This window comes from Nomia melanderi, chromosome 3 (assembly GCF_051020985.1).
Source record: "Nomia melanderi isolate GNS246 chromosome 3, iyNomMela1, whole genome shotgun sequence".
Taxonomy (NCBI): Eukaryota; Metazoa; Arthropoda; class Insecta; order Hymenoptera; family Halictidae; genus Nomia; species Nomia melanderi.
In genome coordinates this window covers 10,210,638-10,225,529 of record NC_135001.1, presented here as the reverse complement: position 1 = coordinate 10,225,529, position 14,892 = coordinate 10,210,638, and the positions used below count along the sequence as shown (strand labels likewise).

The 14,892-nt window shown below is 44.3% G+C and overlaps 2 protein-coding genes across 2 annotated transcripts; both read right to left on the bottom strand.

Annotated features, from left to right (window-relative positions):
- Window positions 1-1,185: 1,185 nt before the first annotated feature.
- On the bottom strand, window positions 1,186-5,549 carry LOC116431783 (uncharacterized). Its single transcript, XM_031987662.2, has 2 exons — window positions 5,517-5,549; window positions 1,186-5,358 (listed from the first exon to the last, which is right to left on the bottom strand). The coding sequence occupies exons 1-2, from the start codon at window positions 5,547-5,549 to the stop codon at window positions 1,186-1,188; spliced, it is 4,206 nt and encodes a 1,401-aa protein (XP_031843522.2).
- Window positions 5,550-9,380: 3,831 nt separating this feature from the next.
- Window positions 9,381-14,711, bottom strand: LOC116431782 (uncharacterized). The gene is made up of 2 exons (XM_031987661.2): window positions 14,535-14,711; window positions 9,381-11,588 (listed from the first exon to the last, which is right to left on the bottom strand). The coding sequence occupies exons 1-2, from the start codon at window positions 14,709-14,711 to the stop codon at window positions 9,381-9,383; spliced, it is 2,385 nt and encodes a 794-aa protein (XP_031843521.1).
- Window positions 14,712-14,892: the final 181 nt, after the last annotated feature.

The window sequence follows — 14,892 nt, the reverse complement described above, 5'->3', positions numbered from 1 at the left end:
TATTCTTCTGATTACTTGAAAAGCAGTCATTCAATTTGAAATTGAAGTTAATCCATTACAACGATGAATGACTTGAAAAGTCTATTTGAACATTTATTAAGCTGTTTGTGACTTAAACAATAAAAATCTTCGCCTAAAAATGAATTGGCGGATAAACAAATTGTACGCGACATCACTGAGTCTTTCCTACGATCGAATAACTGCCACGTAACGTTGATCATTACTTTTTTATCATTTGTATTATACCCGGTCCACGAAGCAGAAAATAATATTAGAAAACCGTAGACTTTTCGACGCTGCTGGTATACCTACGTACTGTTTCGGGAAGGGAAAAAAACCATCTTCACACTTTCCTGCGCACCCTATAAGCCGAGTGAAAATTACCCAAGGTCGGTGTCAAATCCGCCTCGATACACTTTCACCGCAATTTGTACACACAAAATTGAATTGCAAACGTGACGTATACAATTTATTTCACTGTCCGCTTTCTTACACGCGTACGTACTTACAAGGAATGGTTCTTCGGCGATCACGCTTAAAAGTTAGAAAGGCAGGAGCATCGAATAATTAGTAACCTTTCGTTGATACAGACGCGAATGAAAAACTGTGGACCGTGGTGAATTAGATTCATATCGCTGCTTCTTCGGTGAAAGTATTCGGTAAAGTCAACGTCCAATTTATACGATAACAACGCCATGTAATTTTTCTCTGTAAATATTCATCTGAATATTCGCATACATTGCAATGAACGTAATGAATTACCGGACCGAAGAAGTCATCCTTTGCTTTACGATTAATATGTACAATCAACGGCTACCCAGGATCGAGCAATTAAGGTTTCATCACTCTCGACCCGTCGAGCTCAAAGTGTCTAATTCAACTGGTAACAATTCATAAGAAACCGATAGCCTCTATTTAAACAAAAACCGAAGGCAGGGCGAATCAATGATCGTCCAACAAAGTACAATACAGCTTATTATCTATACCTTAACGCGCTAGGTAATAAATGGTCGGAAACTTGTATCCCGCAATGCATCCGCAACAACGTGTTCACTATACAAAAATAAACGTCTAACTCTTTTGATTTCTTTAACCTCCTTTCCACTCGGTAGGATGCATTGCAGGCTTAGAATAAATATACAATTAGCCGAGAACAACAATCATCGCTTTTGCCAGTCGCGTATATCAAACTAACCCCGTTTCAGTCAGCGATCTCCGAGAATCGGATCTACTATGACCCAAATCGGAGTACGAATTACCCTCGGATAGCTTGTACAAGTAATCCCTTAAGGTATCATCATAAATCTGTTGCTGCGTTCGCTTTTCATCCTCAAAGAATTTCTTTAGTTGATCCTTGTCTCGGAAATAATTCGGATTGCTGCCGCCCATTGGTAGCTGTTTGTTCTTCATCAGCAATCCGTAGAAATTGTGCATCTTCGGGTGGTTGTACCCACGGTCTTTGTTAGCCTTATAATTGTTGGTCGACTTCATGAAGCCGTTCCTCTCTGGCGGGGAACCGGAGAACGAAGGGGACGAATCGTAAGTACCTTTCATCGATTCCGAATGCGAGTGCCCGAACTCGAAATTCTCAAATTGCGGTCCCTCGACGTGGGTTGAATCGATATTGGACGACGAGGCTTCCAATCCGCCTGACTTAGAGGACAAATTGTGTCTGTGATGACTCCTTGGTCCGTGGTAGTGACTCGGCCCGTTGTACCTCGGCCCCGAGCCCGGCCTTTTCTTCCCCGGTTTGTCATGGAAATGACCTTTCGCGCGGGATCCCGAGTGTGGCGGCGACATGAATTCTCTAAAAGGCTTGTTGTCCCTGAAATCGCCGTGAGATCCGAATGTGTGCTTATCGGAGTCACCAGGTCTGCGATGTTTGTGGGGTCTACTGCTTCCATAGTGGCTATGGAACGAGTCCCCAGGATGAGACTTCAGCATTTGCTCTAGGGCAGCTAGCAACTCGTCAGGCTTCTTACTAGGTAGCTCAGCTGTCTGCAACTTTGTCTCGCTATGATGAGCCTCGTGATCTTTATTCCTCTTTGATTCAGACAACGAAGCCTTCAATCTCTGCAGTTCTTTCTTCAGTTTTGTGATATCGGCAGAATCAGTGCTGTTTTGCTTGTGAATCCCTGGTTTTCTGTCATTGTTCCATTTCTGCGAGTTGTATATGGTCTTCAGGGATTCCTTGAACATCTGCTCCGCGTAGGTTTCCAAGTCGCTGTTCAATTTCGGCTTCACCAGTAACTCGGTTTGCGAGTTGAAGGACGGTTTAAAGAAGTTCCCTCCGGGAATTAGTGGGACGAGATTCAGGTTCTGTTGCAGTGGTTCAGTGGCATGCAGTTTGCTGTTCAAGGCGTGCTGATTCTTTACCACGTTTATGTTGGGGATGAAGTTAATGGGATTGAAGACAGGCCTTTCTTGAGAGTGGAACGCCTTCATATCACCCATAGCTAGATTATTATTAGAGTCTGTAGAACTGGACAACAAAGCTGGCCTGGTGGTGACAACGCTGGTAGAGGTAAACATAGGAATAGGCGTGGTGAAAACTGCAGTGGGATAGTGCATCGTTTCGAAGGTGTTTACGATCGCGCCGTCAATTGGACTGGGTTTAATATTTGGGTTCAGGATCTCGACGTTTTTAGTGCCTACATAGGGAAGCTGGGCGTTCTCAGTCCCTGAAACACCTGGCAATACATTCATAGCATTAAAATTGCTTGAACTATGACTACCAACGTTATCTATCATTTGATAGGCGAGAGAAGGCAGTTTGATGTTCCTCAAGGTTGACGCACCGTTATTATTAACGAACTGTTGCGACTGATCCCGAGGCGGCTGTATCAGGTAATTGGTACTTTGAACCGTCTGCTGTTCAGGTACCACTTGAGGCGCGCTAGCAGTTATGGTGGTAACCGTCGGCATCGGTTGAAGCATCGGCAACAGGTGAGTCGTTTGAATGTAGGTCTTCGACTTTGGGGCTATGTTAACGTTCTTCATCACTTGCTGGTAGAGAGTCTCCTGTGGCCTGACAATCTGCTGAGTGTTCGAGCTCTGCAAATAGTAAGAGTCATCGTTTAGAGACTGGCCTTGGCGGTTCTGGCTGACGGATAAGCTAGCAGTAGCCAAGAAGTTCGCAATGGTGCCGGGATGGAAAGACTTCTTGCTCTGGGATTCGGCGGTCACCAAGTTAGTCTTCGTGACCGGGACTGTCTGAGGTGTAGGTGGCACTGTGAACATGGTTGGGATACTCTGTACCTGCATATTCCCGTGGTTGACCACGTTCTGCCCGTGCATGCCGTGGGGATTCACCTGGATGTTGAAGTCCGACGGAGAATGGACTGGCGTCTGCACCAAAGCTGGGACAGTCTGCATTGTCGGCTGAGGGACAATCAACTGCGGCATGCTTCCCTGATTCGATGACATCTGGTGCACTTGGTTGATGTAGGCTGGTCTCGGAGAAACCGATCCATGAATATCCTGAATGGGAACACTCTGCACAGAGTTCACGTTTGGCGTGACAGCGAAGACGGGAGCAACCGTGCTGGACACGTACTGGTGCTTCAAGTTTGTAGAAAATTTGTCCTGGTCGTTTATGTGCGGCAGGACTGCTTGCATCGAATTTTGGAAGCTGTTTTGGCCAACTACGATATCAGGAACTGACGTGGAGACTCTGTACTTTGTGGCCTCGTTAGTACTATCAGACGAGCTGATCAAAGGAGTTGGCGTGCTGATGGGAGTCATTGGCGTGGCCGAGACAATGTTCTGCAGGACTGCGTTCGACATGTCGAAGCCCTGACTGTTACCAAGTGCTGTGGCATGATCGAAGTTAGCTACAGGGACCAAGTTCAGTTTGACAGGGACCAAAAACTTGGGTTTTTCTAATTGACCGATCTCGACACCACTAGAGTGCGATATCTCTAGGTTAGGGGATATCTGGTTCCAACTGTTGCTGGACTTGAATTTGCTACTCTGCGACTTGGAAGTGTGTCTGCTTTCTGAAGCTCTACCATCGTACCTGGACTCTTCGTAGCTGTCGTCTTGATCACGATGACGATCATCGTCTGTCCAGGAATTGCCTCTCAATCTGTGTCTATGAGATTTGGTTCTCGACGAATGGTGTCTCTTCCCCTGCTGTTCATATTCCATACTGTCATCTATCGATCCTCTATGTTCCTTGGGAAGTCTCTTCGAATGGTCAGAGCTGGATGGTCGTCTTCTGCTTTTGTGTAACCTTCTCGGTCTCTCTGTGTACTCTGAGTAGTCTCCATCTTCAGAGACATCCCTGGAATCCTCATCGCTTCGAAATCTTCCATCTCTGTTGTCAATAGTATAATGATGAGACATTTCGGAACTAGCAGAATCAATGATCCTTGAAGTGTGGTAATCGTTGATGCCCGAGTCCGGTCTTCTAGGCTGTTCGAAGCTGTACTCTGCGACGACTACTGGCCGCGACAGTCCTTGCTGATTCTTCGTAAGCTGAGAGGAATCAGTCATGCTGTCATAAGCGTCATCGTAATTGCTCAAACCGCTCTTTATAGGGTTGTTCACCTCCTGATTCGGCCTCGACAAGGACGACAGTGCCTGTCCATTCTGTTTGGTAGCGCTCTGCCCGTGACCGTCGTAGTTCATGGCATCTTGCTGGCGATAATTGCCGGTGACTTTCTCTTGGCTCGTCTTTTCTTTATCCCTCGTCGGGTAATGATGATTATAAGCGAGCTCCTCGCTGCTGCTCGATATCATCCCATAATTACCTGTATAATCGTCTAGTTTATTCCCCCTGGATTTGCTTCTGTGCCTCGAAGAGGATTGAGTCTTCTCGCTTCCCGCTTCGATGGAGCTAGAGTCTTCGTAGAAATCAGGGTAATTAGCAATGACAGGCGTGTCGTTTCGAACCTTGAGCAACTCGAAATCGTTCTGTCCACCTTGGTACTCGAAGGACCTGCGATTGTTAGTGCCCAAACGAGGGAAATTCAAAAATATTCGAGCTTCGGTGGAGTAAGCTGGATCGTTCTCGACCTCATCATTTTCAACTGGATCCACCTCGTCGTCGCTGCTGCCCTGATCGGTGGAGTTATTTCTGTCGTTCAAAGAATTCGTCCAAGTGGTATTGCTCGTTGTATCCAGTTGATCGATCAGGTCGGGTGTCATGGTTGTGGCGACCATCGGCACGAACCCGTTTGAGTTCTCATAGTGCACCGCGGTGTCTATTATAGATGGTATCAGCTGCTCTTGAAACTTCTGGTCGCGCTGTAGCTTCTCCGCCTTGGCTACGCTCTCCGTCGCGATCTGATCGAGAGCCGCTGCATCGTCCACCGTCCCTATTACGTGCGGCCATCTCAAAGATAACAGTACAACCTGCGCCGAATACGAAATGATTAGCGGGGACAGTGCTCTAAGACTGGCCGAGGGAACGAGCAAGCAGGACCGCCCATTATTTCAGCCAATTTAGCGGGGCCGGTCGAGAGGGACAATGTGGAAGTTCGATAAGCGCTCGAGGACACTCCGCGTTTTACCGGCCAGTAGTGTTTACAGATGCTCGAGACCATCAGCTAAATTGAATTCGCGCGGTCGTCGGTCTTTGGAGCAATACGCATGACGACGTATACAAACTTTTCGATCGACCTCTTTGGATATTGTCTTATTTCTTTACTTGGAATGTCTATTGTTCATTTAACTCGTGTCTTTGAGATTTATTTTTCTGTTATTTTTCCTATCTACCAAGTTCTCAGTCGAACATCGCTCTTTGGTATTTTGAGATGAATATTAGCAAAATCGAGAACAAGGGAAAGAAGTTTTTATAGTGATTTAACAAGCTCACGGAGAAACTAATTAATATCGATTTGCAAAGTGATGTTGTGTATAGACTCTAAAGGAATTTGTATGATTTATTACGACCTTTTTATATGTTTAATAACGTCTTGGAATTTTTGGATCACATCGTGTGCAATGAAGGACAAAGAGCGGATCGCGAGCAAGTGTTGGAAGAAAGCCACGAAAGAAGAAAGCGCGCCGATTATTGGGAACTTAAGGTAATGCCACAGCTAAACGGATTCATCGGCGAAAATAAGTGGCAGTCAAGGAGCTGACCTAGAAAAGAAAAGCAGAATAGAAAAGTAAAATGCGAGGCAGCATGCGTGTGCACTACGACGGCCAAGGACTGAATGTGCACGGAAGCAGATCCTCGGGTACTTTCTCAATGATTCAAGGCGGCCGGATTCTGATTGACAGTCTTGTGTAACTGATTGAACGATTTGCCGACGACGTTTGTCATAGCTAATAAAGATGCAGCGTTGGACGAGTAATTAATAAGATCTCAATGGCAATTTCAGGATTCATTGACAACTTTGTCAATCCTAAATCACTAGCAATAAAGATTCAAGTATAAAAGAGACACTAATTTGACCGACAATTCGATACATTAAATTAGTCGACTATCATTTTCAACTGAATTCAAATATACTAATGAATATTTCAAAGGTAACTGAAACGTATTCACCTTGAAAAAAATCCAATAAGTGTGCTTGATTAAAATTTATGTTTGATATTGATTAAATTTATTAAACACTACGAACACGAGATACTTCAGAAAAAACTGTGGAAATGTAATAAATAATATTTAAAGCAAGATTTGTTTATCGCCTTCCTTTTTATCCTGCAACCGCCACAATGAAATTCTCATTTCACGTTTGCCATTACAAGGGGGTTAAAGAGAAATCTCGAACACGCCGTGGATCGTGTGCTTCAAAGGTAATTAGGAATATAAGAAGAAATAATCGCGGCTAATAGCCCCAACAACGGAGGAACCGTTTCGCGAGAGGTTCTCTAGAGAAGAATTTCAATCTACTTACGACTAAATCAAAATGGAGCGACACAGAAGATTTCATTCGCTGGCGAGCACTAGGAAAGTAAGGTCTTTCTATTAATTGGCCATCGTGGACGTGTGGTAAATTAGGGAAAACACTGAGGTCGAAATATTAAGAAAGAAAGTGCTCCAGTTACATTGATCCGTGTGCGGTGCCATGGATCCTAGATACTCTCTACACATGCCAACATTTTCAGAATAAATTTCCTCTGCAATTATGAAAGCATTTCTGTCATCTGAAATTCTAAAGAGCAACCTCGAAACTGTACACGGATTCAAAATGAAGATTAAACAATCGAATACCTCGAAAAAAACAATCGAACATCCAACAAGTCTACCAGTTGATCGTAAAACGAGAAATTCGATTAAAGATTGATAAGGGTGAAAATGCTTGAAACGTAAGATTGTCACGATAGCTGCATCTAATTCACGCACGGACGATCGTTGGTCGTGTACTTACAAGATATAGCAACATTTTCCTGAATGGAAGCGGCCGGCCTTTCCGGTTTCCCTCGATCACGGAGAGTCACAGAATTACGAAGGGCCGAGTGTCACTGAGTTTCCCGTAGAACACATTGATCGTCGGTTGGCCGGCTAGTACCCCGAGCTTCTGTAATCCGTAGGACCCTGCGAGGCGAACCTCCACGAGAGAACTGAGCCACATAGTAGACACGCGATTTTCTTTATACACTCCGGTAGCCAAGTGAAAAATATCGTTCTAAATATTATCCTACAGTCCACCAGCCGGAGGATACTTTCATTCGCGACACGCGACCGCCCCTGGAAAATTCTTGTCCGCGTTGGGCGCAGGATGCTACCACCAGTCATTAACATGAAATTCACTCGTGCAATTACAAAAAAAAAGAACGCGTTATTCGCTTGATAATATCAAACTCGGAGATCTAATCAAATGTTTGTCGTCATTAAGGACAATTAACATTAATAACGTGCCGCGTATTTTATTTCTTAATCGTCTCCGTTCGAAGAGTACGATGACTCCGGATGCTTGTAAAATTGTTGGGTGACAGGCTGTTGGAATGTTTCGATAAAAAACAGTGTTAACGATGATAAAGATATCGTAGCAGCGGCTGTAGTAAAGCGAAGAAGATTCACCTAGGCGGACAGTAGTTTCCCGACGAGCATTCTATGCGCTCTAAAACGCACGCATTATGCACACCGCGCTCACTCCTCTCGATGCAACCAGGCTCACACGATGGAAACGACGGCTGGCTTCGGCGAGCTGCGACGTTACCAAGTCTGGGGATCCTCGGCTGTGTAAGAAGCGGTTCGGGCTCGGCAATCGCCACAGTTTAATGCCTTGTGTCTAATTGCCGTGGTTCGCAGATATGCGGAGATATCATCGTTACCTCTCGTTGTGAAAACATGGAATTAACTGCGCCCTACGAGTACGCCCGTAGTTCTGTTCATCTTCACCTAACCAGACAATTAACGTTAATTGCACACGGACTCTCGACCATGTCGCGTTCACTGCGATCCTTTCTTTCACCCCTTCGACCACGGTGCGTTTGGTTTCTGCTGCGAAGTTGCGTAATCTATCCTCTTTGATCGTTTCTAAACGATCACTGAATTGAGGATTTACACATGAATTTTAATTATGACGAGGAACAATCGTGACAAGAAGGTAAACTAACATTGAGTTTTTTGTATTAATTGTTTCGGTGTTGAAGTAAATTTTAAATAGCTCTTTCATAATTGTCTACTTTACGGATTCGAATGTTTCGAATTACAATTTCGAACGGAGGCATTAAGCGAATCATTATTTCAGCTTTGAGTAAGTAAGTGGAGAGACTTTCAGTACCATCGACAATGCGGTGAATGTAACAAGCGTTCTGCGTATCGACAACACGCTTTTCTGTATTTGCATTTATCGACGTAGCCGAGTCGAGAAATAAGAACAGTTTTAATTAGAAAATCAACGGAAAATCCTGGGAATTTCTATTCCTGAAGTAATTGGGCATCGATTCGGCGATTCGAAGACCGAGGTCGGTACCTTCGCGGAAAAAAATGTGAATACACACCCATGAGCGGAAAGAATAAAGATGATCGGTAGATGAAATTTGAAGGGGATTGAGAGGTCTGTTTAATCAAGTAGAACGTTTATTCAGGTAGATAGGAATGCGTACAACATCGCGAGTGTCTGTTACCTTAATAAAATACTAAGCTTATAAGGTACCTTCTTGAAGTAAACAATTTGGTCAATGCTATGTACAGTACCGAAGCAACGGCGAGCCTCGAATGCAACAGATTCGAGCGGAACCGCAGCGATTCAGCCACCCAGGTACAACATAACGTATTGAAAAATTTATTGCACAAACCCCGTATTAAATACTATCGATCAACTAACAACTAATCGAGTCTAATTAGATATCAATGGCACACGGAATCTTTCGAAACGAAAACCAATGTGCCTGTTCAAGAACGAAAAAACATATGAGATTTCCAATCGCAATACGCAAACAATGTCCTTATCCAACGATCATAAACCAATAACACTTCAGTTCTTCGTTTTGTAGCTCGTGAATCTCGGATCATCGATAATCTGAACGTTTTTCATCTTCTGCCGGACCGTCGATCGTTCACCGAAATGGCTGTCGGCGAAGGATTTCGGAATTTCCAGATTGCTAGTCTCGTAACTCGTCCTCCCAATGTAATCGTTCGGATCGTAGGTAACCCTTGCATCCTGCTGGGTCAATCGAATTAAATCGAGAACTGGACTTTTAGTACCAGTTTGGCTTTGTCCACTCGCAACAGAGTCAGTTCCAAGATCGTACGTAGAAGGACGCGCCAGTTCTTGAATGCTGTTAGCGTACTGAATGAGATACTGCTGGAGCAGAGCCTTCAAATTAATGTTCGGAGTAGATTTAGTTTGAATAGGGGATACCCCGTCTACTCTTAAAATGATCACGGGTATAAGAGAATTACCAGTTTGAACAAAAGTTGGCCGAACGTTCAAAATAGACGCTGGGTTCCTAATATACTCCGAAATGGAGGGATTATAATTCAACAAATCGGAATACTGCAAGTTAGAATAGCTGTTCAAATCATTGCTAGGAAGACTCTGCTTTTTCGTTTCCTCGGGCGCACTCAGTATCGTGTCTAAATAGTTCTGAACCTTAGGGGAATACTTAGAAGCGACGCGAGAGGAATCAGTCGCAGAGAAGAAGTTCGAGATGGGCGTGGTAGCGTTGACAGTGGGCTCCGTCGTGTAACCATCGGTGTACTCCGCATTCGGACTGTTGACCATGTACCTAGAAGTGACCGGCCGATACAGCGAGCTGTAGGCTGGCTTGTGTCTGTTGGATTGCAGCCTCCCGGAAGTGGAGAACGAGTAGGAGGTCGCTACAGTGGGTTTCCGTTGCTGCGGCTGGTTCGCGTTCAGCCTCTGGCTCACTAAATTCTGATAACCAAGCCGGTACACTTGTTGCTGCGGCAAACTAGCCGTCAATGACTCCGAGGAAACGAATTGGTTTGGCTCCTGTCCGCTGGGTTCGGAAACTGCGGGAAACTGCACAGGTCCTTGGGAGAGTACGCTATTTTCCGTGGTGCTGGCTTCGTAAATCGAATGAGAACCCTGAGATTTCACCTGCTGCTGATGTTGCCCGTTAGATTGAAGGTACTCCGGATAGGAGGTTTCCACGTAAGTAGTCGGAGGAACGTCGGACACCCTGCCATCGGGGTACTTCCAGAAGATTTTATTCTCATACCGCACCCCGTTCTCCATGGAGTACCTGGGGCCATTGTTCGTTGGCTGCGTCTGCTGGCTGGAGGCAGGGTAACGGGGATTATAGTTGAGCGGAGCGGCGGTCGAGGTCTCGACGCTCTGCGAAACGAAGCCATGGGAATTGATATTGGATTGTGCGTGCTGCCTTTGACCGGTGCCGCTCTGCGCGAACTGGGAACCCTGGCTGGCGTAGTGGAACGAGGCGGGCTGCGGATTCGCGAAATTCGCCGCGCTCGGAGTTACATATCTGACCGTCTCTGTGGAGCTAAATGCCAAAGGCGATTGCGTGCTGGCCGGGACGTTGCCGCCACGGTAACCCGAATTCTGAATACTGTACGAACTGACTGGTGGTTTCATCGACAGTTTCTGGTACGAGGTGAAGCCGGTGCCCTGGCTTTGCGGCTTCGCCCGCGATCCGAACATCGGCTGATCCTTCAGCTGCTGCGCATTTAGGTACTGAACACTGCTGCTCGATTGAGCTTGACTCTGCCCCGCGATACCAGACGGCTGCGAGACGAAACTGTTTTGCTGAGTCCCGAAATAGTACCCCTTCTGGCTGGTGGGTTGGACCTTCTCGATGATCGTTTTGGGGAGAAACGGGCTGATCGATTCCTCGATGCTCACCGTGGTGCCTGATTTCCCGGCAGGGAAGTAATAATTGTATTTCCTTGGGTGCAGATTGTTCCTGTCCAGACCGTAACCCAGGCCATTATTCACGGTTCGTTTAGATTTTTCTTCGGCTGTGGCATTCTCGTCGTCTGTGTTGTTGTTGCCGAAGTCTAATAGAATTATTGGAGGAAGAATCGGTAGTTGATCCTCTTCTTTCGTGATCTCTTCCTTTGATTCCTCTTCTTCGGAGAGGATCTCGAGGTGAGGAGGCTCGGTAACCAAATTGTCCAGCTGTGATTCGCTCGTTTTGGATAGATCCCTCCCGGAAGTTTTCGCTTGACTGAGGCTGATCGCAAGAAGGATAGCGGCGATCTGAAAGCAATGGGTACTTGTAAGAAATAGAGTCGATCTGTTCGGGCGTTGAACGTAACAACAATAAGCCGGTTGTCGATCTTACGGCTTGATGCTCTAGTGATGATAATCTCACTTTCACTTCCCTCCCCCGAATACGCGCGCGTGCCTCTCCCCGTTTGCGTACCGTTTACCTTGGACAGCCGTTCGCTGAACCGACTGATAATTATCATTTGAAGGGAAATCGTAAACTCTTTGATTCCGACGATTATTGAGTCTTTTCGAGTTATGTTTAGGTTTGACTTATGTGTGAGTTACGTCTTATGTAAAATTCAGTCGAGTTTATATTAGTTTAATAACAAAACCGAGCAATTGTAATGATTTATAATGTCTTGTAACAATTAAAAAAGTGCATTTCTCGAAATACGAACTCTTACTGTTTGTCAGAATTACGCGAATTATTTTGCAGCGTTTCACGGAATCATTTTCTGAAGTGCGATAATTGTAAAATACAAATTCTGAAGTGGATCATATTTACCCATTTGATAGTTCTAAAGTTAGTATTCTCATACCTCTCGCGTTTACACGGTACTTTATCATGATCCAAGAAACCAATATAATCACCGTACCAAAGGAAACCTCGCTTCATCAAGCTGATTATCGACGATTATTATTACGGGGTCTCGACCTTGCCAGGAAAGAGGTGAAATTTCTACAAGGTTACGGTCGGAGTCAAGTGGTCGGGCCTGAAGAACGAGTTCCACGCGAACTTGCGATTTTCACCGCTTTCTTCCGAAGCCGCGTGCCGCGGGCAATCCTGCGGTATCGACGTTAATCTTGAGCGCGAGTTAACGAGGAATATAAAAAACTTCCTCTTGGTACGCGAGCCGTTATAACATCCCTAATAAATCTAACGTACATCGTTAATAAATCTGAAAACAAAAATGCGAATGATGGAAACGCTGGAAATGAAAGTTCCTGATCGTGAAAATGATCGACCCGGTTGTTCCGCGACAGATTTGTTCCTGAAATTCGCCGGTTACTGATGTTTCGTAAGAAACGAGCGAGGATTGAAGAGTCGGCTCGTTATTAGTCGGTCCTTTCCACCGGATAGAAAATCGGTTATCTAATAAACCATCGACGGAAACAGATTTTACGGCTGTGTTCGCCGAATACCTTCTGAAGGACTTTCACTGACTTGCTCAAGAGCATCTGCCACGGCTGCTACGCCGGACGCTGCGTGGCTGGCAACGGAGGAAAATAAGAAACACTTTCTCCGTAATGACCACGTCGGATTGTGTCGTCGGCCAGACGGAATTCGGTCTCGCCTGCGGCGAGGATAAACCGCGGAATTACTCAATTTCGTGCGTTATTTCGTGTCGATTCTAGGACTGAAATTAATCTGTGGTCTCTGCTAAGTTCGTTTAAGGATTTAGGTCAACCGAAGCGTAAAGAACGCACGCGTGAACGCATACGAATGTTATGGACCTTGGACCCAAGGGTTACTGCAACGAATATTATCAGAGGATGTAATACCTGCAGTCCCTTGGGAACGAGATAACAAGGAAGTCGGTACACGTAATACGATTACCAGTATCTATCCCGGAGAATCTCCTTAGAGAATAAAATTTCGAGCGCAGGTAATTAGAGAGATGATTCATAACTTTATTGGTGAAATAGAACCGGTAATGATACGCGGTTAATTATTATATTAAGCATATAAAACGAATATAGGTGGAAAACACGATATCTTGTAACAAGGGATGTGTGTAATGACTTGCGGAACGTGGAAAAGAATTTATTTGGGTAATTAGTGATCGAGGGAAGATGAAGGAATGATTGATAGGGAAGAATATGCAAATGGGAGGAAGATTGGCGAGTTTAAAGATAAAATTGAGATAACATGAAGGTTTTATTAATTGTAATTCTAGTGATTGGTGGCATGTTTCTTGCGAGAATAATAATATTCGTTGCAAACATTTTTGAATTCTCATTATGGGAGGAAACTCGATATTTCAAGAATGTAGAAGGTCTAATGAGAATACAAAGTGAAACCGATAACAGAAGAAACGATTTTCGTTTCATTTCTGTTTTCATCGAACACTGCGAAAAAATCCTGATTTACATATTCATATGCGAACTAATTGTAACTCGTTAAGAGAAATGAGATGTTCTTGGTGAATGTATAATGAGGAACGAAACTCTTCGAGCTACATAGTTATATTTTAATTGCATAGTTCTACCTTCTTTGGATAGTGAACGTTTTCTGAATACCTGCTACAGGCAACATTCTATTATTCCTATATTAAAATGTATTCAATCTCTACATCTTATTATTCGTACGATTACATTTCTTCAAACAACAACACTAGCAACATTATTCAATCATCTCATAATATTGAATAACCCAAATATTTAACGAATACTTAATACAATAATCAATGATAATTATACATAATAATAATCCATAATAATAAATATTCAACAAATATTTATACGTAAAATTGCCAAATGTTTAGGACAGTTTATTGTACAATTTTAGTCGATAGTTAAATATAAAGAAAAAAATCCAAAATTTATAGTGAGGAACAAATTTAATTTGACAATTTTAACATAATGGCAATGAAGATAATATAAACGACTGCAGATAATAAAAACGACTTAATAATCAATTTATCTGTGATATATTGTAAAACATGGATCAACGTATAAACCTACACTCTTTGCATTGATAAAAAATCTGGAGGCTGTGTATTTACGTCTTTCGTATAGATTGATAGGCATGCGAGAGTGTACATATACACGTTTCGTAGTTAAAGGGTTAATTATCAAACACACATTCAGGAAAATTAACCTGTCTCTGTCAATGACATCTGGCAGGTTACAGAGCCACGAACACCTGGTACACTTCCGCCGGACTGATTTCCGGTGATCGCCCGGCAAAAAGATAAGGATCTAGGTACTCACGTGAATCGCAATAGGCCTCATGACGGCGCTCGACCTTAAACCTGCTTGCTTGGCGGTCTCGTCGTGTGTATTTGGGACTGATGAAGCAGAGCCCGCTACATCCCACCTTATATGCCTTCGCTTGAACCGCGAGAGGGACAACGCGATTATAGTTTCACCGCCGTAACACGGCGGCATTTCTCATTCGATACGTACGGAAAGACAGCTGCCAGTAGCGTAGTAAGGACGCGTCGCGTCCTCGTGTCACGTAGCGTTTGCGTGCTTCATCCCGCGACTATTTCGAAATTAGAGAACCAATATCCACGATTTGGTTCCCCTCTGTCGCGCTACGATCGACGTTATTATTCATTTAACACTA